This window comes from Monodelphis domestica, chromosome 2 (genome assembly GCF_027887165.1).
Source record: "Monodelphis domestica isolate mMonDom1 chromosome 2, mMonDom1.pri, whole genome shotgun sequence".
Classification (NCBI taxonomy): Eukaryota; Metazoa; Chordata; class Mammalia; order Didelphimorphia; family Didelphidae; genus Monodelphis; species Monodelphis domestica.
Window position 1 is genome coordinate 257,858,725 of NC_077228.1, and position 25,538 is coordinate 257,884,262.

Here is a 25,538-nt window from a genome sequence, read left to right on the forward strand (position 1 = left end):
AACTGGGAAAACCTCAATGAACTGATGCAAAATGAGCAGAACCAGAACATTGTGCACATAAAGTAAAACATTGAGGAACAATCCAATTTAATGGACTTTGCTACTAGTAGCAATGCAATAAGCCAGGACACTCTTGAAGGACTTCTGGGAAAGAAAGCTATGCACACTGAGAGAAAGAACTATGAGAGTAGAAATGCAAAAGCAAAACATGATATCACATCACATGTATATGTAAGGTATGTGATTTGAGGCCAATGAAAATAGGTATCAAGTGATACCTATTGTACAACCCAGTGGAACTGGATAACATTTGTACAACCCAGTGGAACTGCTCATCACCTCGGGGATGGGGGGAAAGAAATGAATCACATAAATATGGAAAAATATTTTTAAAATTTTAAAGTAAATAAAGTAAAAAGGGGTATATGGTGATTCTTCATTTTTGCTCTCCAGAGAGCTAGGTGGCACAGTGGATATTGTCAAAAAGACTCACCCTCTGAGTCTGAATCTGGCCTCAAAGTTCCTGCCTATTGTGTAGACTGGCAAACTAGTTACTATGTATATTTTGGTGTATGAAGTACGATGGCACTTAAAATGTGAAAGGAAAGAACAAAATAAATGTTTTATTCACAATCAAGAGAACATACAGTGTGGTCAAAACAGGTAAGTGCATTCACAAACTTCACAAAGAAGTTTAAAAGCAGTGATTAACTATCTTTGTTTCAAAAACACTTCCATTCCATGTGTTCTTTTAAAATAAAATACATTTTGTTTACTGTCTCTACAGTTAATCTGAAAAAAAAAATCTGGTCTCACACTGTTGTGACCCTAAGCAAGTCACTTAATGACAATTTGCCTCAGATTCCTTATCTGTAAAGCTAAGGACTAAAAAACAGCAACTTTCTAGGCTCTCTGCAATCCATTCAGATACTCTGGATCTAGACTCAATGTATACATCCTTTTTGGGTGGATCTTCCCTTTTTTCTTTTTTCTCTCCCCTACCTAGAGAATCAAAGGGTTGAGAGTAATTACAAAAATGGAAAATGGCAATATAGCCAGCTGTTCTGAGCAGTCTTTAAAAAGACTTTATTATAATGGAGAAATTGATGGCCCAGTAAAGACTACTAGTGGGGCTGAAGCTTAACCAGAGGCAGAGAAGCTGTTGCAGGAGCTGCCTGACATTTCCTCACACTTTCAAATTCCATTTGAATATATATGTAAAACACCTATGTATGATCTATATTAAATAGCTGAAGGGGAGAGAGAATTTGGAACTCAAAAAAATTTTAAAAGGAATGTTCTAGGGGCAGCTGGGTGGCTCAGTGGATTGAGTCAGGCCTAGAGATGGGAGGTCCTGGGTTCAAATGTGGTCGCAAACACTTCCTAGCTGGGCAAATCACTTAACCCCCATTGCCTAGCCCATACTGCTCTTCTGCCTTGGAACCAATACACAGTATTAATTCTGAGACATAAGGTAAGGGTTTAAAAAAAAAAAGGAATGTTGTGAAGATTTTCACATGTAATTGATAAGAAAAAAATAAAGAAAATAAGAGCAAGCCAAAAGGTATCTTATTCTTCCTTCTGTTCTTAGCAGCCTTCTTGGCACCACTGTCGGGCATTAATGAAAAGTTGCAGCCAAGGTGAAGTAGGTAGACTGTCAAATGGAGGTGGTTGCCATGCCCACTGCCAGGGCCGCACAACTCTTTCAGGGTGGGGCATGAGTGCCAAATGTCGGCCGTCCTGGGAGCAAACACCAGCCACACCACCCGGAGAGCCGTTAGGATTTAAAGGGTAGCGATCAGTAGGGTTCCCATCATCATCTACCCAATGGAGTGGGATCAAGCCTTTTGCTTCCAGTTGAGCCTGGAGTCCAGGGGATGAGAAAGCCATATAACCTGTGGGAACCAGGGGCAAGTGTCAGTGCAGAGTCCCTTCATCTGCTGATAACCTTGGATTTCAATCTAGCCCTGTCCCTTTTTGGGGTTTCTTCATGCTTGGCCCTTTGCCCTCCCAGCTTCACTGATTCTGGTTCCAGGCCTTACTTTCTCATTATTCCTTTCCCCAATCCAGCTCCCATCTTCTGTCTCCATTTCTTAATACCAATAAGACTTTCCACCAGTCTTCCCTTCCTATCAACACTTCAAGCTTCTGTCTAGATTGTCCCTTTCTACCAGTCCTAATCATTACCCTCACCATAGTCATGAAAAATCACCTTATGGACCACTCACTTCTGATTACTTTTACCTTCTCCATGGGCACTCCATACTGGCAGCACTCCACCCTCCATTCCCCGAAGCATAAGAGCTGGTCCAGGCCCTACACGCACTGTAGCCCATCTTGACTCAAAGCGACCAGAAATGTTAGACCGAAGGAGAAGGCCAGGCTGAGTGTCGGAAGTATTAGGGGTAGGGTCTTTCTCATTCTCATTAGGGTCTCTCCCAACCCAGCCAAGCAGAGCTAATAGCTGGCAACCATTACAAACACCCAGGCTAAAAGTATCTGTTCGCTGACGAAAGCGTCGCAATTCTGTTCCTGCATGGACATTGAAGTTCACAGCTGCTGCCCAGCCTGGGGATGGAGAGGGAGAAAGACAAGCATTAGGGAAAGGAGATGGAAGCTTTATATAAATAAATATTCATGTTTGCTGTTTGTCAAATTCATAATATAATTTAAAAAAAGAAATATGGTGATTTATCACTTGTTTATTTGGGTATGTGGTGTTTGGGGGTTTTGGTTCTATAAGATTATTTGCTTACGAAAATGAATAACATGGAAATAGGTTCATGTGACTTAGCTAGGTGACTCAGTAGATTTAGAGTCAGGCCTAGAAACAGGAGGTCCTGGGTTCAAATCTGAACTCAGGTACTTCTTAGTTATGTGACCAAGGGCAAGCCACTTAACTCCCATTGCCTAGCCTTTACCACTTTTCTGCCTTGGAACCAATATACAGTATTGATTCCAAGATGGAAGGTAAGGGTTTATGTTAAAAAACAAAAAGAAAGAAATACAGAAGGTCACCAAAGACAGGGAATGTTTATGAATTAGGAAGTATCATAAATAGGAGGGACAAAACAGAGACAGGAATCTTTAATGGTTTAGGGATGATTTAGGATTGACTTTATTTCCAGTATATTTACTGCTACTCTTGACATCTACCACCACTTACTGAGAGCAGGTAGAAGCAAAGACATGAATTTATCAGTTCAATTACTAGACTTGTCTTCACCTTTATCCGGCTTAAGTAGATAAGGTTAAAGACTAAATCTGACTCCAAGGAAGATTGGGACATTTTACTAAAGAAAGGAATCTGGGGATCTCAGTAGAAGGGAGATTAAATAAACTGACCTTTTGCAGACCCAAGGACATCTGCATAGCTAAAACCACCAACAAAGGCCACACCTTGGAATGTGTCCAGTCCAATGGCCCCTGAGCAAAGATCCTGCATTGTCACATCCCAAACCTGAAGTTGGAAGGATAAGAGTCACCTCAGAAACTGGGTTCTTTATTCTCTTACAACAATGACCAATAAGGAAGAATGTTTTTCATGATAATACATAATAACCCAGAACAAATTGCTTACCACCTGGGCAGGAGACTATTTAAATCTTATAATTTCAGAAAACTTTTATGTTGAAAATTGAAATTTAATTGAAAATTGAAAATTACATATAATTAGGAAAATAAAATCAATTATCTTTTAAAAATAAATAAGTTGACTTAAAAGAAATTGGATTCCTAGGGTTGGCACCTCTAATTTCCAGCTCTTTCTTTTAGGAGTTAAATATTTCATTTCTTGGCCTACCTCAAACCCAGCCATATGGAAGGCATCTGCCATCTCTCGGTCTCCATTGCTTCCTTCCTCCCGAAGTATGGCAACTCGAGGGGCAGGGCCTCCTGGATAAAGAGACAGAAACAAACTCAAAGACTGATTAAGGAATCTGGCTATCATTGCCCTCCCCCTATCTCCACCTCAACTCAACAGGCCAAGCATCTATCCTTTATCCCCCAGATCTCCCATTCTGGTTCCCCCCTCCCCAGGAATTTAGGTATTCAGATTCTAATCTCACCAGGTACATGGGGAACAGAGGTTTTAGTAGAAAAAGACAGTGGTAAGCTGTAGCGGGGTCCTTTCCGTTCTCTCAATGCAGCCTCCTCCTGATTTACACAGCTTGGCTCAGCTTGCAATCGCTCCAACTGAAAACTTGTTTCCTCCCATAATGCACGTAACTGCCCCACTGTCTCCTTCACAACAACTGTTCCATTCACTGCCACCTGAACCTAGGGAGGAGAGAGACAGAAATGGTAATGGCTATTGAGGCCATGATGGGGGCCCAAGCCCTAAAACCTCCAGCTTGCCCAGCTCCTTCCCAATTACTTACCACAGCATGGGGGCCATCTCCAGCTGTGTGGCCTATGGAAAGGCAGGTGAGGCCAGCATCCTGATAGCGCTTCTGGACCTGGGCTTCATCTAGCTCTTGTACCTCAAGTACCAAACCCAATTCCTCTGCAAAAAGCACTGGCAACACTGGTAATAGATGCAGGAAACCAATGGGGTAAGGGAATGGAAGCAAATGGGGAACAAAAGGGTCAATGGAACAGAAGCTGAGCATAAGATAACTGGAAAAGGAACAAGGGTTGGGCCACTTAAAAGCTCAAATTCCAGAAAGGGACTGAGAAGAGAAATGGGAAGAGTTGGGAGCTAAACTTTTAGACACTTGAGGTTCTCACCATCAGTCCCAGGAAAGGGCAAGTCCACTTCTATCCCACAATTCCCAGCAAATGCCATCTCCAGGATGCAAGTGATGAGACCTCCGTCACTGACATCATGGCCAGAACTCAAGAGATGGTCTAGGGAAGAAAGGGTAAGAGGCCATCTGTCTCAGGCTCATTTGGTTTCTTCCTAACACCTCACCACCACAGAGAAAAAGTCAGGAAATGACAGAATAGAAGAGATAAAGATGTAACAGAAAGACCCTCAAGAGTAAGTCTTCTTATCCTCATTAAGCTAAGGGTCAGGCCCTCAGTGCTGTGTCCTGGACTCACCTTTCAGCAGCCCTTGAGTAACATTGAAGGCCAAAACAAGGTTCTCTGGAATATCCAAGTCGGGAGGCTCTGTCCCAAGCTGGGAGAAGCACTGAGCCAGGGCTGTGCCCCCCAGTCGGTGTTGTCCAGGGCTCAGTGGCACATATAAAAGACGTCCTAAAAAATTAAGGAAGTCTGAGGGCAGGAAACAATAGAAATCTAAAGAAGGAGAGGGATAGTGGGCTGGACTTGTGATTTAATCTGTATAGACAACTTCCTGATGAGGACATTTCTTTACCAATGCACATCAGCACTTTCTCTGTGACCCAGTCTTTTTTTTTTTAATCTCTTACCCTCTGTCTTAGAATAAAGTATCAGTTACAGGGCAGAAGAACAATAAGAGCTAGGCAAATGTGCCTGGGGTCACACAGGTATAGGAAAGTATCTGCGGCCACATCTGAACTGAAGACCTCCTAGCTCCAGGCCTGACTCTCTTTCCATTGAGCCACCTAGTTGTTCCATGACCTAGAGTCTTAAAAGAATAGCCTAGCAATTTGGAACAATGCCCAAAGGGCGATAAAAGACTGCCTGCCCTTTGATCCAGCCACAGCACTGCTGGGTTTGTACCCCAAAGAGATAATAAGGAAAAAGACTTGTACAAGAATATTCATAGCTGCGCTCTTTGTGGTGGCCAAAAATTGGAAAACGAGGGGATGCCCATCAATTGGGGAATGGCTGAACAAATTGTGGTATATGTTGGTGATGGAATACTATTGTGCAAAAAGGAATAATAAAGTGGAGGAATTCCATGGAGACTGGAACAACCTCCAGGAAGTGATGCAGAGCGAAAGGAGAACCAGGAAATCATTGTACACAGAGACTGATACACTGTGGTACAATCGAACGTAATGGACTTCTCCATTAGTGGCAATGTAATGTCCCTGAACAATCTGCAGGGATCTGGGAGAAAAACACTATCCACGAGCAGAGGACAAACCGTGGGAGTAAAAACACTAAGGAAAAGCAACTGCTTGACTACAGTGGTTGAGGGTATATGATTGAGGAGAGACTCTAAATGAACACTCTAATGCAAATACTAACAACATGGCAATGGGTTCGAATCAAGAACACATGTGATACCCAGTGGAATCACGCTCGGCTAGGGAGGGGGGAGGAAAAGAAAATGATCTTTGTCTCTAATGAATAATGCTTGGAAATGATCAAATAAAATATTATTTAAAAATTAAAAAAAAAAAGAATAGCCTAGAATGTTGAAAGGTAAGTGACCAGATCATATAGCTACATGGGTCAGAAGTAGGACCAACACTCAGGTCTTCATGGCCCCAAAGTCAGCTCTCTATCGATATACTGAGCCATTTGGCCCTGAACTCACTGTAACTCCAGTATAGGACAATACTGTCAATATAAATGAGGATTCCCCAAAGGCCACAACTCTAAGCATGTACCCCTTCCCCATTTTCCAGGTGTAGAAGTCAAGGGTTCTTAAAAAGAGAAGGGTGACCTACTTGACCTTTAGGCTTCCAGGAAAAAGGGTAATACCTTGCCCTCCAGTGTTCTTGAGATCTGGGGTCACGGTAGCCGTTATGTCAGGGCAAACAGCATAGGCTGAAATGACTAAAGATCCTAATATAAGAAAAGACATAAATAAGTTGAGTTCAGCTTCTCACAAAATCACTTCCTCCCTCCCCCCTTCCATATGGGGTTCTCTTCTCTGTTTTACTCATTTTCCTAGGCTTTTGAGCTCTTCCCACTTCCCCTTACTTTGCATTTTCCTATTAAGGCCATCTCACCAGGAGCCCTCACAGTTTCATTTCCGACACGAGCAGCCATGCTAAGGGAGTCTTTGCCACCATCCACAGCTACCCCCAGGGCACACATGACAGCTGCCATGGCCATGCAGGCATCTGCCAGAGTTACTCCATCGCCAGGAAGCTTAGCTGGCCACATCCAGTTTCCACTGCATTTCACATCCTGAGTACGACAAGGAATAACATGTAAGGCTTAAAGAAAACTAGGATATGAGGGAAGAAAGAAAAGGTAGTGAGCTGGGACAAGGATAATTATGTGAATGGAAACTGTTTAGGTATAAGATTCAGGGAAATTAGGAAACTGGTATTTGTAGGGAAACATCTAGTGGGGACTGAAATGCCAGTGAGGTGTTAAAAGTTAAATTGAAAACACCAGGTTCTTAGTTTTCCATAGTTTATTAATAATCACTTGAAATAAAGAAAGCAGATAGGTATAGGTTTAAAGCCTATTTTCTAACTTAATTCCCTGGCCACATGATTGGTTCATCAGCATGGTTCTCGGAATACTGCACAGCCACCATTCAAGGAAAGAGAGACCATACGTGCCCTGCACCACACCCCTTTTATTCTCCATGCCCACACATCAGGCAACACAGACACCCAAATGGGATGTGGGAAGTAAGTTGACAACCCTGGAAAGGGAGAGGGGTGAGGGGAGAGGAAGGGAATTCCTTTTATACAGAGGAAAAAGACTGAGGAATAGAAGGTAGGACAGGATGATTATAGATTATAGATTATATAGCTTATATAGCTATATAATTATATAGTTTATAGATTATAGAGCTGAGAACCTCACCCGAAGATCAGTAATCTGCGCAAACACCAGGTTGGTAAGGGCTTCTGCCACAGCCAGGCGAGCAGCCACCTTGGGGTCCAGCAGGCTCTTGATTGGCTGTTCCCCTATAGCTGTGGCTGCCCCCACCAGATCCCTGTGACTCAATGCCACCACTGCCACATCAGCCAGAGGTGTGTGTAGTGGTCCCACGCATTGCTGTTGAGCCACCAGGCCACCCACTGACCGGTCTACCTGTGGGACAGGATGAGCTATTAAAAGACAAGTCAAAGACATCCAGGAAGAGACAAAAGTGATTCATGAGGGGTGGGGAGAAGGGAGTTAGGAAGCTCTGAAGTGAGTAAAAAAACCTTCAAAAGGGGCAAGCAGAGAGAACTTAAGAACAGAGGCCTCCAAACCTCTGGAAGGAGTGAGAGGGAAAGAAGAAATGACCCCAACTAAACTGGTACAACCCTTTATCAAACCCCTGGTGCTTGAAGGCTAAGATCAGTCACATGGGCCCTAAGAGTGGGATGAAAGCACTTGCAAGATGTTCCTCTGCTAAAAATCCCACCACTGATCATCCTCCTCATACCATCTCCTCCCCCTTGCCTGGAAGAAGGCCTAGAGCTCTGAAGTTGTAGAGAATTGGGCAAAGCTCACAGTTCTCCTATAAGGCCCCTTCAAAGCTGGCCCTGAAATGCAGGAAGTACCTTATTAGTAAGGTAGCGCTTACTGGCCACAGCTGGTAGCCGAAGGACCCGATCCAGAGCCTGAAGGACACGTAACCCAGGGGGCAAAACCAAGGGCTGCAGAACACAGGGGACTCTCTCAAGGAAGAACTCCTGGAAGGGAGAAATATGGAGGTCAGGAAATAAGGCAAGAGTTCAAAAACTTGAAAGGGGAGTCAGATGGGTGTAAGGAGGACGGGAGGTCAGGGTTATAGGCAGGGAGACAGCCTCAGGGATTTCCAGGTAATGCTGTCAACTATTCTCAACTCAGCACCTTTTGGGGCATCTTCCCCAGCACCCAGTCCAGTTTCAAGTCCACAGGGGTTGAGGGAAGTGCATCCCCATGATTCTGTTTCCCCACAAGACATTTCCGGTCTTCTACTAACACAATCTAGACAGAGAGAAAATAGAAGATCAACATACTGAACTCCACAAAGGATCAGACTTCTTTTACCCACTAAATCCATATTCTACCTCCATCATCCATTCTATTCTCTCCTCTTATTCTTTGCTTCCCTCATACTTGTTTAGGAAACAAGCATTTCCCATGTAATAATTGCTAGCATTTATATGCAGCACATAAACTTTGAAGGCTGCAAAGAGCCACACGTTTTATTTCATTTGATCCTCACAACAACTCTGTGATGTAGGTTCTATTGCTATTGTCCTCATTTTACAGATGAGAAAACTAAGGTGATGTGTCTTGTCTCCCTGATGTAGGTCCAACATTTTTCTCCCTACCCCAGTTGCTACAATTGTCACTGTGCTTTTTATTCTAGGTTGACCCATCCCATCCAGCTTGAGACTCTAATCCATCCTTCCTTACAAGCAATCCACCCCACCCCACCCCAATTCATCCCCACTGCTAGCTGTCCAGGCTTCTTACCCGTCCATCCCCTGTGATGGTTCCAACATAGCAGACAGGACATCGTTCTCGAGAGCAGACTTGGTTCATGAAATCCTGATGAGAAGATCTCATCAACAGGGCATTTGACTCCTGGTACTCAGCTCCCCAGATTTCCAGTGCATTCAATGTTGGGTCCCCCAACTATAAAACCAAAAGTTGGTCAGGTGGAACTAAAGGGCTAAAGAAAGTAAAGGTTGTTTCTTCTCCTCACACCCCCTCAGATTTCTTTCAATTTCTGGGGTTGGGGACCTGGAACAATTGTAGGGGGTATATAAATATATAACATGGTAATGGAACTTCAAATTTTGTAAAGGCCTAAGATGGGCCTCTAGGGTCCATTTGACATACCTGAAAGCAACTGGTATAGATCCTGGCTCCAGCTGGATCACTCAACTCCTTTAAAACATTTCCTAAAAGAATGGAAGGCTCAGACAACAGGCACTCAAGTATACAGACATCCAGATTAAGGGTCTCAATAGCAAATCTAATTTTACTTACCTAACCTTAATTTCCATTTTTCCCTGCTCATTTCCATATTCTCTACCTTTCTCATCCCTCCACAACTACAACCATAGTTAAATTGCTAGCATTTGTATAATACTTTAAGGTTTGCAGAGAGGCATATATTCCCTTTACTGGCTTAAAATTTTTATCTGCAAGGAAGGAAAGACAAAAAAGTTGGGTGGCAATATTGGGAGAAAGGGCTCTGAGCTTCATACTCCACTCCATAATTCCTCACCATTGCCACCAGCTCCTTGGTCATGGAGGCTACAAATAGGATTCCTTCCAGGAGCTTCTACACAGGCTCGGATTACCCGGTTCATTTTCTGTTCCATCTCAGGGTCACCCCGTTGCACTGCTCCCAGATCTAGGTCACTAGCATTGTCCCCTTGAACCTATGTGGGGGCAAGGTCAAAGATTTCAATCCCTGTGCACCCTGACATCCAATCCACAGCTTTTACCTTTTCCTACTCACCTGGATGGATGAAGCAGCTCCACCTCCAAGCCCAATCCTGTAGACAGGCCCCCCAATTTTCACAACATCCATGCCTGTGAACAAGGAAAATGAGATGAGCCAGGGTTAGAGAACAGAGATATACCAAGGTATATCTGTCAAGATGGGGAATCCAAGTTAAGTCCTTCCTCCAGCCCAGGAACAAAGGAGAAAAGAACTAAGGTTGTGGGCTAGAAAAGGACTAGGCAGGTAATAAGTAAAAAACTGGGGAATGGGGAGTGAGTAGGTGACTACACTTATAATTATGTCAACAGAGGGAATTCCTAAGTAATTTCCTCTACCAATGCAGACCAGCACTTTCTCTTGAACTTACAGTCATAATAGAGAAGTTAAGTGCCATATGTCAGAGGAAAGATTTGAACCCAGTTCTTGCTAGTTTTCGGTCCACTATCCCATGCTTTCCCTTCACTGACACAATGAAGGCAAAGGAAAGGGAAAACAAGAAGAGGAAGAAAGAGAATATGTAACGAAAGTGGTACCTTTCCACAAGAATGTAACAGAGGTGAGCAAAAGATGATGATTCCCCTGAGCTCTTAGACTTTGACCCTAAAAGACCCCACTTCATTTAGGAGATAGGACTCTAACGTGTGTGTATGTGTGTGAGTGAAATCTTTTCTTCCTTAAGACCTATACTCTATAGAGGTAGACACAAAAGGAAGACCTCACCTGGTTTAGGAGATTCCTTGTTCACATGCTCAGCATTTATGGATCCAATACCACCAGTAAACATGATTGGTTTGATCCATTCCCGCCTCTGCCCGTTTGGGAGACAGAGCCCCAGGGACCGGGCAAAGCCTAGATGGAACAAGAGACATCTGGAGGAGAATGAAGACTGCCTAGCTCCCACACTCCTCAGCAGCACAAATTAAAAGCCCTCAGTCCTCTCAAGGATGTAAAGGGATCATGATCATGGCACAATGGAAACAATACTTCCAAGTCAGTAAGACTAGGACCTCATTCCTGCCTCCATCTACTTATTAGCTGTATTACCTTGGGTCAGGCACTTAATCTTGCTAATAATAATAAGGCCTTTACCTCATCTTATCTGTAAAATGGGGACAATTAATTCATATAGCTCCTCACAGGTTAGCTGTGAGGACCAAATGAAAAAGGCATGGAAAATAAATTGTGAACCTTAAAATGCCATTTAAATTCTATAACCACATAATACATTCCTGGCTCTTCCCATTCAAACTTGGTGGACAAACAATCTGGCTACCACTTCCCATTCCTCCATCCTTAAGCTACGAATCTAGCTCTCTTACTTTACCCAATATTCATCTAAGTAATGAGTAAGACCAACCCATCAGCCTTACCTGCCAGCACTGGTTCCCCAAACTTGTTCCCATAGTCAGAGGCCCCATTGCTTGCTTCAATTGCAACTTCAAGAGGGTGGGCAAAGTTCCTTGGATACTGGAAATTTGGATCTTCCCAGGGTAAACTATAGCCTGGAAGGGTTACAGAGGAAGAAAGAATACCTGTGACACTAGACTGGCAGAGGCTTCCCATCTAGGGAATAGTAAAGAATCAGCTGGGTCAGAAAGATCCACCACTACACTTCAGAGTATTTGTAGACTCTAAGGGTCATGTGCAGAGCCTGGTCGATTGAAGAGAGAAGGAAAAGTATAGGGATATCACTTGTGTGTTGACCACTCTACCTCATTTTAATCTCCCTAGTACATTTGGAAGGAGAACTGAAAATCACAATTTTCTCATTAAGATAATTCTCCTACTTAGAAGAGAGAATATGGATTTGAGCCATAGGCTGTTGATATAACACAAAGTCCAAAGTCTTAGTGCAATCTTAAAGTTATTAAAGTTTTAATTTAATATTAGTACACAATATGATAAAGTACTAATTTGATATTTGCTTTAATGTTAAAGCTAATATATAATAGCTTAGAACTGCACTAAGATTTTTGGGACACACTGTATTACTGAACTCCACATGCCCCTCTACAGAATAAATACCACCAGTAACGGAAAGCCAATCCACTACAGGACTTTCCCATGAAACTTGGCAAGGGACAAACCATTCTCTTTTGCTAAAGGAGAACAGACCTATGTCTACCAGAACAGAGGAACTATTAAGTACAATAAGGAATTTTTATCTCTAAGAGACCTGGGATGTGAAGATTGCCAAAGCAATAGCCAGCAGTGCCAGCCACGACATGGGCTCCTTGGCCTGTACATTGTACATCACGAATCCGGCCACCAGTTCCTGTGGTGGCACCACTGAAAGGAGCAACACCTAGAGCATGGGAGAGACAAAGAAGAAATATAGGGGCCAGTCTTCCAGGGAATTCGGAGTCTAGTTTTCTAGTTCTTCTTTTCTTTATACAGTGATCTCTCTCTTTAGGAAATAATATATCCCAAATGGCAAATCATCCCACCCAACTCATGCTTCTCTCTAAAGGACCCAGGACTGAACATCCCTAAGGTTCTCAGCTCACCAGTGGGAAAATTGTGGGTCTCTGCTGTGAAGATGACATGTCTTATCCCTGTCTTCTCCTGAAAACAGCTGGGTTTGGAAGGGTCCTCAGGGCACAGGGATTGTACTTCTTGACCCTGGATAGCACTGACAATTAAGGAAGCATCAGACACAGTCCTCAATTGGATACTGAGACAAAAGCATCCTTTGTCTCAAAAAAATCCTCCCTGTTCTCAGGTTGGAAGTTCTGGTTTTCCCCAGTTTTGACCCTTACCTGCTGTTGTCACAAAATTTAATGACATTGTTGGGGTTAGAAGTTGCCTGGGTACTCATTATGGCATCAAATAATGAATGCTCCAGCTCTTGCCCATCTACCCAAAGTCGACCCTTGAAGAACCAGTGACGGCTATGTTCACTAGAAAAGAGAGAACATGGGGAGGAGGGGCAAAACAATGAAGAATTTGAACAGTCTGCAGACACTTTCCAATTAAAATCCTTCTTAAGGTTTCATTTTTCTACTGTGAAATTTGAGACATCCCATTAGCCTAATCAAATATAAAGGGGTTAAACATTCAACATGGTTTTTTTGCTGTTATTTTTCATTTCGTATATCATCTCCAACCCCCTCCCCAATTTAACATGACTTCAAAGAATGCTTATACTAGAATATATTTCTGAGGATATCCTTAATTAGTGAAGAGAACACCTTATCCACATATTCTCAGAGAATGCCATTCTTTTTTGGGTTCTCCTCCAGATCCACCATTAGTGTAGACTGAGAGGGGGTGCCTTATAGGAAGGATTCTCTGAGAGCCTGATTCCTTAATATAATATTCCATAACTTGGAGATGGAATACCAATACCAGACCCCACCCTTCCTTTCTGAACTACAACTGCCTCAGCTCATTTTACCTATTTGACTGAGCCAGGTCAAAGGCCTCCACCATGCTGGGGTTACGTTTCAGCTCCTGAAAGCGACGGGTGTAAAAATCCAGGTCCCAGGAGTCCATGGCCAAGCCTAGGGATCAGACCAGACTGCTAACCCCTGGAGCCCAAATCTTCCTGTCCACCCTCCCCAGGTATTTCATCCTTCTCTCTCCCTCTTCCCCAATGGCACCTCTGGATGTCCCAATACTCAGATCCCACCTAATATACAAACCTAGCTCTTTATTGGCTTTCTCCAAAGCAGTTCTTCCCTCAGTCAGGATGTCAATGAGATCATTGCAGGGAGCAGGGGGATTTCCTGTAGAGAAGGTCTGAATAGGCTGGGAGAAGTACTGTTCTGTCATCGGATCATGGATAGTAGCTAATGCAACAGCCTTCTCCTCAGCTGAAGGGGCAGAGGTAAACTAAAGGAAAACCAAAGAGAGAATAGGATAAACAATGAGAGGGGGACAGAAAGGGATACAGGCACAGACATACACACACAAGCGCGCATGAATAAGGTAGGAAGAGAAATAAATAGTAGAGGATGTACCTTCTCCCCTCAAATCCTTCAAGTCAGGCTTGCTCTCTACTACAGCAAATTATTTCAATAAAATATAACTTTGTTTATCTTATTCTCATAATCCTTTTCTCCCAATTCCCTTTACTAGTCCTTCTTCCAAAGCTATTATTTCCTTACAGTGAGCCGGTAACGTCGAGTAGTCTCCACGCGATCCACAGTTCTCAGCCCAGCTGCCCAGCACACAGACACAATGTTGGTAGATGCTGGGCTAGAAAAGTTCAACCTGAGAGAAGTTGAGAAGGACAATGAAACAGTACCAAGGTCAAGTATCTCTGGGTTCCCCCTGAAGAATCTGAAACCTTTATAAGAAGGATGCTACAACCCTTGCCAAGTCAATCTGACAATTTTTGACCTTGTCATCACTATCTTCAGAGTTTATTAAAGCAACATCATAATATACTCTAGGCATATACACTGAAGTTAAATTCTAACAAGTAATCTACTTAGGGCTAAAAATTCACCAATTTAAAACAATCCTCCAAAACCACAGCCCATCCTCCCTTCTATCAAATTAGATGGTTCCCATTATTCCCTGGGAATCAAAAGTTGATTATTATTTAAATACAAATACCAGAAGTGTCACAAAAAATTATTTGGATAAGCAAAGTGGCCAAGATTATTGAGAGGGGTAGGAATATGACACAAAGAACACTCCTGCCACATTTCTCCCAATTGTCCATTCCTTCCAAGGGTAACTATACTTAACTACTCTACCACAGGGAGAAAGATTAATTTTAATACTGTAATATTTGCTTTCTACTATTAACCTGTAACAATGCTTTTCCTAAATTCAAAGAACTTTTGTTCAGTCTTAGAAATATCTTTTCATTCCTTGTTCCAGAGCATCTTCTAAAATAGGAAAAACTGGGATTAATGTCTTTCCTACTGTTTTTATAGACAGAACTTTGTAAATTTGTACACTGGCTCCAGACAATTATGTCCAGATATTGCCTACGTCCTTGGGTTTTCCTCCATTAAAATGAGTTATGGACGTCAAAACTTAATCATCTCTTAACTCAATCTTTCTATCTGGATTATCTGGGACATTAGAATCTTGTGACCAAGCAAATGACTTCCCCACCACCATGAAATAACTGAGGTAGGTCTGGAAAATATCAGTCTACCTCCTCATTACATATCTACCAATTAGAGGAGTCTTTTGCTGTCTGGGGGAGGTTTAAATAATGAGCTTTCAGTATTTTTAAATGATCTAAGACTGATTTGACTCTGATCAGTGAAGGAGATTTCTGACCATTAATTTGTTGATTATTGCTAGCCTAATCAATAAATTGATTTTTTTTATCTAGAACCCAATCGCTTGGCATTTTATTTATCACATTTAGAATAGAGATGTCTCTAAATTCATCCATCTGACATTTCTTCTGAGCTATTGCGATTCAGCTTTGATCATAGAACATAGGGCCTTCTTTGATGTAGGAAGGCAATGCTGAACAATCTTGTGCCAGTGTCTCCTATGTCTTATAATCAATACAAAAAGTTCTTCAGAGAGATCTTTAGAGTGTCCTTGTTGCTTTTTCTGATCTCCAGGTAAGCTTTTGCCTTATGAGAGATCTCCATAAGCATTTATGTACATTTGGCATTCTAACAATATGGTCAGTTTTAGTGGTTCCCACAGACATGATTCATGGCATGGAAACCCCAATTCATAATAACTAATAAAGAAATTAATCATACATAAGAAAAATATATATAAACTGTAATGCTAATTCATTTATTTCAAAAGGATCAAAATGGTGCATAGTGTGAACCTTAAAAATTCTCAGACCCTACTTCATAAGGTTAGGTTAAGACCATTCCCCATTTTAAACAATGAAGGAACTTAGATCAGGAATGTGAGACCTCTACTTAGATCAGGAATGTGAAGACCTCTACTCCACCCCTAATTAAGCCTGCTTTAGGGGAATATGTCATTCATTGTTCAGTGTCCCTTGGTTACTTTGGATTGTTGTTTTATACATACATACATACATACATACATACATACATACACACACACACACAAATATGTTGGAGTATACATATATACACATTTTAAGTGGAGGGATTGTTGGTGTATGATTCTTGTTCACAGATGATTGTGTACTCAGTGTACCCCTTGAGGCTGAGATCACAACATTGACAATCAACACCAAGAAAACAGGGGTAACTCCACCAGCCAGCATAGCACCATTCATACATGTAACCACTAGTTACAGCAAATGGAGTATACTTTCCCGGGATGTACACGCAAGATGATGAGGCTGATATGCACATTGACAGAATTAGTTCAGTGATTGGGAGGCTCTGAAGCAAAATGTGGGAGAGAAGAGGAATTAGGTTGCCTATCCAAATGAAGGTCTACAGAGCCACTGTGCTGACCTCATTGTTACATGCCTGAGAAACCTGAACAGTACACCAACACCATGTCAGGAAAGTGAATTGCTTCCATTTGAATTGTCTTAGGAAGATGTTTGGCAAGATACTAGGTACTAGACACTGAGGTCCTTTCTCAGCTTTCTCACTGCCAAGCTTTTAAACTCTATTGCAGAGAGGGCAACTCCTATGGTCTGGCCATGCTGTCAGAATTCCAAACTCACATTTTTCTAAAAGACCATTTTATGGAGAAGTTGCACAACGTAAGTGCTCACATGGAGGTCAGAAGATGCAATACAAGAATACTCTGAAGAACTCTGGTACTGATTGTGAGACATGGGAGACACTGGCACGAGCCTGCCCACATGGCATGCCCACATCAAAGAAAGTGCTGTCTTCTATGAACAAAATAGAATTGCAGAAGCTCAAAAGAAACATGAGACACACAAATGTAAAGATATCTTTATCCCAAATGTTCATATAGGCTGTTTGTACCTAACTAGTAATAGAGCCTTCTGAGCTTATCAGTCTGATCAGTCAGTTGGACACATTATACATTGACCCAAAACAATGATGTCATTTTGGCACTCTTCAATATATCCTAAGATATTTATTTCTTATCTCCTTCAACAGAGCATAAGCTCTTGGAGTACAAGAGTTTCACTTTTGTCTTTATGACCCCAGCACCTGAGTTCCTATTGATGTCTTATACTAGTTGGAAGTCATCTAACTTCTCCAAGACTCAATTTCTTCATCTCTAAAATGTGAATGTGAAAATCAAGTCGGATGAACTGGGTAAAGTAGTTTGTCCTACCCCGCGCATACCATTTTATGTGCTAGATCCCATTTTATGTGTGTGATGGAGGGGGACAGAAGTAAAAGGTGTGGTGCAAGAGGGGAGGTCTCTCTCTGGTGATCTTGAGCCAAAGCTCTGGTGCCTGTTATGCACTCAAGGGCTTAGGTGGCTTGGTGGGCTTCCTGATTCAACTCAGGGTATTATTTTAGATAGGTAATATTTTCTGTCCCTTTCCTATATTTCCTTATATCTCCATTTTTATTAAAAAACTTCATTGTTAAGAGCTACTAACAGACGCCTGACTTGGGAGTTAATTTTATAAATGGTACCACACTCATTAAAAAAATTAATTAGATTTAATTAATTAAAATTAGATTTAATCATTTTACTTTCATTTATTACAGTTCTCAGTGCTTACTTCTACACTTTGAAAATTTTGTTGTTTGGTCACATCCAACTCTTTGTAACCCTATTTGGAGTTTTCTTGACAGATATATTGGAGTAGTTTTCCATTTCCTTCTGCAGCTCATTTTACAGATGAGGAAACCAAGACAAAGAGCATTTAAGTGATCTGCTCAGGATCACACAGTTATAAAGTGTCTGAAGTCATATCTAAACTTCAGGAACAGGAACCTACCTGACCTTAGGCCTGATACTCTATGCACTACGCCACCAAGTTTTCCCCATAACTTGCACATAGTTAGTATTTTTAAAATATATGATCAACTTAACCTACTCCTAGCTCACTATTTCTTAAAGACTGATGACTTCTGGCCTAGAGTCAATGGAAGCCAATGCCCATGGGAGCTCATAAGAGCTGTTATTAGTAATAGTCCTTCCTCCTCAGTTTCTTCCTGAAGATGTAGGTGGTGGTAGATGGTAGACTAGGAAAAGTTTGGATATCTTCCCCAGAGAGTAATGGGAGAAAAAGAAATAAGATAAAAATTATACCAAGATACAGAAGCAGAGAAAGTGAGAGCTGGGTAATTAAAGAGGCAGGGTACTTTACAAAATAGACCATTTACACATGGGTTAAACTCACCTAGGTCCCACCTCAAGCAGTAAGTCATTGGGACCTGACAAAAGCCAAGACTCTCTTGCCACATCATTTGACTCCAAGGGACATCCAAACAGCCATTCCAGCTTCTTTGTCTCCTGGAGGCTTGGGAGAGTCTCACCTATGGAAAAAATGAAGGCAGAGCCTCAGGAAGGAATTCTAACCCTGGGGCTCCGGTATTGTCTCAGCATTTAATTTCCAATTTTGTCCGTTTACTTCTTAATAATTAAAATTTTACTGTTAAATATTATAACACAGATCGTTAAAACCAAGCTTTATTTTAATTTATGGAAAGAAATATAGTTAAATAAATAGAAGTGGTTAAGTATAGAACTCTTTTTGCCCTCAAAGTAACAACACCAAGAAGACAGAGCAGTGCTTCAATTTTTTTTTTAAAACCCTTACCTTCTGCCTTGGAATCAATATTATGTACTGATTCCAAGGCATAAGAGTGGTAAGGGCTATGCAATGGGGGTCAAGTGAAGTGTCTAAGGTCAGATCTGAACCTAGGACCTCTCTTCTCTAGGCCTGGCTCTCAATCTACTGAGCTACCCAGCTGCCTCATTCAGAGCAGTCCTTTAAAAACAAACAAACAATAAAATGGGGATTAATTAGGCTTGTGATTTCATTGGCAGAAGAAACTCCAGGATGAAGAAATTTGTTCTAACAAGGCAGGTCAGCTCTGCACTTTGAGAGAATAAGTCATAGAAAGACAACTGCCAAGGGCCAAATGTTTGTTTACCCTATCTAGTTTCATTGTCATACCCTATTCTAACTTTCTATTCATTCTATAAATGAGAACAGGGATAAGTTGACCAAGAAAATCTAGTTCCAGTTTTGTCTATTCTACTGGTAATATGAATGCATATTGTGTTTGCACACCTGCATTTTATTGTCTGCTATCCTGAAGAAATCACAGAATATACGTAATACAGAATCACAAGGAGAATGTGCTTTTAGAATCATAAACCAAGTTTGCTGTTGCTTAATGATACTAGTAGCTTATTAGAAACTTATTAGAAAGCTTATTAGTAGCTTATTAGAAACAAATATGATGCATGAAGTTTGCATAGCAAAGAACCCATAAAAATGCTCTGTACAGAAAAAATTTTTAAAAGTGAATGTCATTTTTGTAAGCAAATGAAATTGTTTGGGTAAAGCAAATAGGCTCCCAACTTTAAAAAAAAAAAATTACAGGGCTGGGATAAAGACTCACTATTTTGACAAAAACTGCCAGGAAAATTGAAAATGGCAGAAATTAGGTAGAAACCAACATTTCATACCAGATATATGATACCCTCCAAACGCATGCATGATTTAGATATTAAAAAGTCATTGCAGAAGCAAATTGGAAGAGCAAACAAGAAATTACCTTTTAGATCTATGGACAGAAATATGGATAACACTCAAGTGATAGTATAGCCAAGCTATAGACAATATGAAACAATGCTACAAAAATTACTAACAATTAGAAAAAGGTGAATCAAAGCATTTTAGGATTCCACCTTATATCCATTAAAGAAAATGGAAGTGTTGGAGTAGCTAGGGGTAGTGAAGCACACTGGTTTCAACTGACGGTGAAATCATGATTAATCTGGAAAGAAATCTGGGTAAATCTTTTCTGGATAGCAATCTGGAACTACGTCAAATGGCTATAAAATTGCGCGTAACTTTTGATCCAGCAAAGACCACTAGGTCTCCCCATGGAGAAGGATCTATTTGTACAAAAATATTTATAGCAGCTCTTTTTGCAGTAGCAAAGAATTGGTAATGGGGGGAGGGGGGAAGAATGCCCTTCAATTAGGGAATTACTAAACAAGTTATGGCACATGGTTGTAATGGAATATTATTGTACTATAAGAAATGATGTGCAGGACAATTTCAGACTTACACAAACTGATACAAAGGGAAGTGAGCAGAACCAGAAGAACAGTGTACACAGTAACAGCAATAACAATATTGTATGATGAACAATTGTGAATGACTTAGCTATTCTCAGCAATACAATGATACAAGAACTGATAGTCTGAATGTGTACTGAAGCATACCATGTTTCATTTAATTTTCTTCATGACTTTTGTAATGTGACTTTTTCCATAACATTATGAGGACATGCTCATATATAGCCAATATCAAATTGCTTACCATCTTGGGGAGGGGAAGGGAGAGGGAGAGAATTTGGAAATTAAAATGTTAGAGAAAAAATTCCAAAAATTGTTTTTATATGCAATTGGGAAAGAATAAAACATTTCTTAAAGGAAAAAAAAATATTAATTTAATTTTTTAAAAGTTTGGGGTTTTTAGAACATAGATTTCCAAGGAAACACTGTATACCAAATCAGCAATATTGTTTGAATAACTGAGAATATTCATCACCAAAAAAAGAATTGATAAAAAAATGCATATATACATGCGTGCACATAAACAGGTCAAATGGTGCCTTCTCTAAGTCTCTAGTTCAAGATGGAAAGGGAGGAAAGGAGACAGAAATAAATTAAATTAAATTAAAAAAGAAAAAAAAGAAATTTGGAAAATTGTCCAAAAACTTACCATACTATTTCATGACCTAGCTATGCCACTGCTAGGTCTATACTCCAAAGAGATCAAAAGAAAAAGATCTCTTAATATCAAAATATTTATAGAAACTTTTGTTAGTAGCAAAAAACCCTGGAAACTAAGTGGGTGCCCATCTATTTGGGAATGTCTAGAGAAATTATGGCATGAAAGTACTGGAATAATATCGTGCCATAAGAAATGACAAAATTGTCAGTTTCAAAGGAAAATACCTTTATGAAATGACAAAGTGAGCAGACTAACTATATTATAAAGAAAAACACTTTAGTGCTCTGATCAATGCAATGATAAAGAAGAACAAAGATGAAAAATGCCACTCATTTTTCAGAGGTGGAGGACTTAAAATGCAGAATAAGATATTCATTGTTGGGATATGGCTAATAAAGGCTAGACTATTTGTTATGAAGGTTCTATTTTTAGCTTTGTTGTTGATCAATGGGAAAAGGGCCAACAAGGAAGGGGAATATAATGTTTGCCAAAAAAAAAAATTCTGTAAGCCCCAGACTTTGTTTTTAATTAGGCTTGCGTATTGGTATGGTTGGATCTCTCCAGAATTCATATACTTGATGCTTTTAACATCCATTGGATGATTTCTTTCCAACCATCTGGGTACCTAGGTTCAAGCCTTGGCTCTATAGCTTTCTTGGTTTCCTCCTCTGTAAAATGTGGAGGATGGGCTGAATGCCCTTTAAGATGTCTTCCAGTTCTAATTCTATAATCCTTTCATCCAGATCCATCCCTCCTCCCTGCTCACAACCCAGGCAAGTATTCAGATCTTTTACCTGTCCAGTTCACATTGTAGCATAGCTCTGTCTCCACAACCTGTAGCTGAGTGAGCTTCTCCTTGAGTTTCCTCTTGGTGTGACTAGAAGCTGCTCCCTCATGACCAGAAAAACAGACATAGAATCGAAGCACCTGGGCCATCTGCACAGGTATACCTGAAAATCAGTTACAAAACAAAAGTGTACGAAAAGTTGATTATCCCCCTTGTAATTTCTTTTTTTAATTTTAGGGCAAGTTCCTCAAAGAAAAGTTTCAGAAGCAGACAGGTTGAATACATTACAGCAGAAGGTCAGGGAAGGGCTAGAGAAATCATTTAAAAATTTTAAGCTCTAGAGGCAGCTAGGTGGTACAGTGGATAAAGAGCCACGCCTGGAGTAGAGAGGACCTGGTTAAAATATACCTCAGATATACCTAGCTATGTGAACCTGGGCAAATTACTTAATACATTATGGCAGCTTCCTTTTCTTACCTCAAATAGCACCAAATACCACTTACTGGGTACACACTACAGGATTTTTGAGCTACATTTTGAGCTAAAATGAATTACTTCAGAGGGCATCTAATCCATTCCCTCTCATTTTAATGATGAGGAAATGACTTGCTCAAGGTCAGGAGCAAAGTCAACATTTAAACCCAAAGTCAGGTAATTAACTTTGGTATGTTTTTCACTTTCTCAAAGAACTAAGATCTTTAGAAAATTCGAAAGGGACTATAGATGTGTAACACTGCATACATTGCTGGGAGTACTTAGGAGGGATGGCCTTTTCTTATTTTTCACAGAATCCACAAGATAACCATTTTATGGATACAATCACATTATTCTTCTACTTTAAAATGTGGGTGCCTCCCATGCACCTACAAATATTTCATATAATTGCTTACATTTTTACCCTTTAAGATTTGCAAAGTGCTTTACTGAATGTTATCTCAATTTTTACCTTTTTACCTTATCCACAACTCTGGAAAGGTAGCTGCTATTATTATCTATATTTTTTCAGATGAGGAAACTGAGGCTGACAAGAGACTTGCCCAGGTCTCTACCTGGTTTACTCAAGGTAGTCTGAACCTAGCACCATTATAGCCAACTTTATTTCTTATCTTTTTTTTTTAACCCTTACTTTCTGTTTTACAATAGACACTAAGTATGGGTTCCAAGGCAGAAAAGCTGTTAGGGCTGGCAACTGGGGTTAAGTGACTTGCCTGGGGCCAAACCGCTAGAAAGTGTCTAAGGTAACATTTGAACCCAGACCCATCCATCTAAGAGTCTGATTTTCTCCACTAAATCACCAAGTTGCCTCTGCCTTACTATCTTTTCAAAGTAACTACCTTCCCACCTTACATTCCGCACCCCAACCAAACTGTACACAGCTCACTTCTCACAACCCCTCTCACCCACACCATTAATTCTGAGTTCTGACAGAGCCCTAAAGATCACATCTGGTAGAAGCCTACGGGGACTCTAGCCGTCTAGCCTTTCCCTCAGCACATCCCACGTCATCACATCCCGCCAGCGAACTAAGAAAAAGACGTAGACACCATGAAGGGAGGGGCCACGTCTATTCATTCAGCGCAATTCTATTACGACCAGAGTGGTCCCGGAGCGCCACACAGACCCGGCGGGGCAAGCACGTGGGGTGAAGGCACACTTACTGGAACCGAGCAGGGGAGAGCACGTGGGCGGAAGGGGCTGGGTAAAATGTTTCCGAAGAGTAGACTGCAGCTATTTATGCCCTCAGGGCAGGAAAACCGGAATTATAACCTAGTCTGGATCACTTCCAATCTGGGTGCCCCTTGGGCCAGTCACTTGACCTCCGATTGCCCAACAAAAGAATACACTCGAGGAGCAAGCGACAAACTCCTCCAGGATCCCTGCCCAGAAAACCCCGCGGTCCATGAGGTCACGCAGATGGACGTGACTGAACCACTGAATATCAACCAAAAGAGTAAAGATACCCGACCACGACCGGGGGAAGCCTCAGGAATGGAGAGTGGAGGAAGACAAAACAAAGTTTTTACTCACGGGGAGTCAAGAACTGCAAATGAGGACCGAGCAGGTTCCGGAGCTCGGGATGGAAGGGGACAGCGGTGGAGGGGCCTGAGAAGCGCGAAGTTTATGTGTCTCGCGACAGGTCCCGTGGCCCCGCCCCCTGCTGTCTCCACCCCACCACCACCACCCTGACCCCTTTGGAGCGGCATTTCTCTGTGTGCGGAGTGGAATCTCTGTATTTTTCAAGTCTTGATTAGTTCTGAGTATTTTTTTTCCTGTTGGGTAATCATTTATATCGCGCTTTAACTTTACAGAACGCTTTACAAATAGCTATTTTTTTCATTCTTACAATTACTCTGAGAGTGCTATTACCCATTGTACTTATGGGGAGACTGAGGCAGACGGAAATTAAAGTGACTTGCCCGGGTGCTTCACAAATTTTCAATTTTTAAAAATTCTCAAGGCAACCCTAAAAGCGCTATTATCTCTCATTATACAGATGGGGAAACAGGAGCAGACAGAGGTTAAGCGACTTCCCCACAACTAGTTAGTGTGAGGGAGGATTTGAACAATTGTGATCTCACTCCATTCTCTGCTCCACCTAGCCACACACCCAGTTTTAAGGTAATTGGGGAGATGCTCATTTTATACAGAGGTAATAGAAATAACTAACAGTTATACAGAGCTTTAAATGCTCTCATTTGAACCTGCAAACAACCTTATGAGTTAGAAACTGCAGGTATTATCTTTCCTGTACAAAGGAGACAGCTGAGGCTTAGACTAGTGTTATAACTTCGGGGTCACACAGCCAGTGTCAAGGGCAGGACTTTGTAGTGGCTAACGACTGGAAAAAAGGTGCTAATTCATAAGAGACATATGACAAACACTGCTCTATCAAGTCTGTTATTATACTTATAAGGAATAATGAATATAAAACAGAAGCCTGAGAAAACAGACAATAGAATGAATGAATAAAGCATTTTTACTATCTAAGCAAATGACTATCCTAAGTCTGGGGATATAAATGAAGACAGTCTACTCTCTAAGAGTTCACATTCTAAGAAGATATATGACATCATGTTTGAAGTCAGCATAGGTAATGAAAGAATGTCAATATTGAATGATAGAATAAATGAATAAAGACCAAAATTGCATCTAAGTACTTGAAGGAAAAATTAATTGAATTAAAAGTAGAAAAAGCAAAACTAATAGTTGAGAACCAAAATGTGCCACTTTTGAAACTGGGCAAAAATAAATAAATTAAGGGCCTGAAAAGAATAGATATGACTGCCCTCTGGCTATTACTGTGAATATACATAATTCTCAGTGGTGCACAGCACTTTTACAAAAAAAATAAAAATCAAAAGGCATTTGAAGAAAAGTTTCAAACAAATTGTCAACATGGCATCTAGGAATCCCAAACTTGTGGCCTAGTGAGATCTGATGAACACCAAGTTTTGGGACTAGCTTATAGGTTGGAGACCCCAAAGCTTATCCTTGTTCCCTTTTCCCTTGGGAATCTACCCTGAAGGGAATCCCAGACTTGCAGTTTCAAACTGAGTGGGAAACTCTCTGGGGAATGGCAATCCTTTTTGTGTGAGATAAACATATGCACTTTTGCACTTGTTTTCAATTTTTTTTGTGCTCTAATATATGTTCAATTTTTGTGAATGTACCACGTGCTGCTGAAAAGGTGTGTTCCTTTTTGTCCCTATTTATTTTTCTCCACATGTCTACTAACTCTAATTTTTCTA

At 41.0% G+C, this 25,538-nt stretch overlaps 1 protein-coding gene across 2 annotated transcripts; it reads right to left on the bottom strand.

The window, feature by feature from the left end:
- Nucleotides 1-597: 597 nt before the first annotated feature.
- PFAS (phosphoribosylformylglycinamidine synthase) lies at nucleotides 598-23,936 on the bottom strand. Of its 2 annotated transcripts, XM_001368204.5 has the most exons (28): nucleotides 23,818-23,936; nucleotides 21,797-21,952; nucleotides 18,426-18,561; nucleotides 14,332-14,437; nucleotides 13,867-14,056; nucleotides 13,620-13,725; nucleotides 12,982-13,122; nucleotides 12,730-12,854; nucleotides 12,399-12,527; nucleotides 11,593-11,724; nucleotides 10,943-11,071; nucleotides 10,238-10,311; nucleotides 10,001-10,157; nucleotides 9,610-9,671; nucleotides 9,241-9,402; nucleotides 8,629-8,745; nucleotides 8,337-8,468; nucleotides 7,648-7,878; nucleotides 6,834-7,014; nucleotides 6,583-6,666; nucleotides 5,044-5,199; nucleotides 4,729-4,848; nucleotides 4,380-4,525; nucleotides 4,068-4,278; nucleotides 3,803-3,894; nucleotides 3,346-3,460; nucleotides 2,245-2,568; nucleotides 598-1,895 (listed from the first exon to the last, which is right to left on the bottom strand). In XM_001368204.5, exons 2-28 carry the CDS (start codon nucleotides 21,936-21,938, stop codon nucleotides 1,588-1,590), a joined length of 4,008 nt encoding a protein of 1,335 aa, XP_001368241.2. In that variant the 5' UTR covers nucleotides 21,939-21,952; nucleotides 23,818-23,936; the 3' UTR covers nucleotides 598-1,587. The 2 variants fall into 2 exon arrangements, with proteins under 2 accessions (XP_001368241.2, XP_056673521.1); XM_056817543.1 differs by lacking the exons at nucleotides 21,797-21,952; nucleotides 23,818-23,936 and adding an exon at nucleotides 18,131-18,286 and having other exon boundaries at nucleotides 18,426-18,563.
- Nucleotides 23,937-25,538: the final 1,602 nt, after the last annotated feature.

What these genes read in the sequence shown, in the direction of transcription:
- PFAS (XM_001368204.5), bottom strand. Translation starts at nt 21,938, where the DNA reads ATGGCCCAGGTGCTTCGATTCTATGTCTGTTTTTCTGGTCATGAGGGA. An exon ending in GACCCACAATTTTCCCACTG is followed by an intron (nt 12,528 to 12,729) that starts GTGAGCTGAGAA and finishes CCCATGCTCTAG; the next exon opens with GTGTTGCTCCTTTCAGTGGT. An exon ending in TCTATACCAGTTGCTTTCAG is followed by an intron (nt 9,403 to 9,609) that starts GTATGTCAAATG and finishes TTGGTTTTATAG; the next exon opens with TTGGGGGACCCAACATTGAA.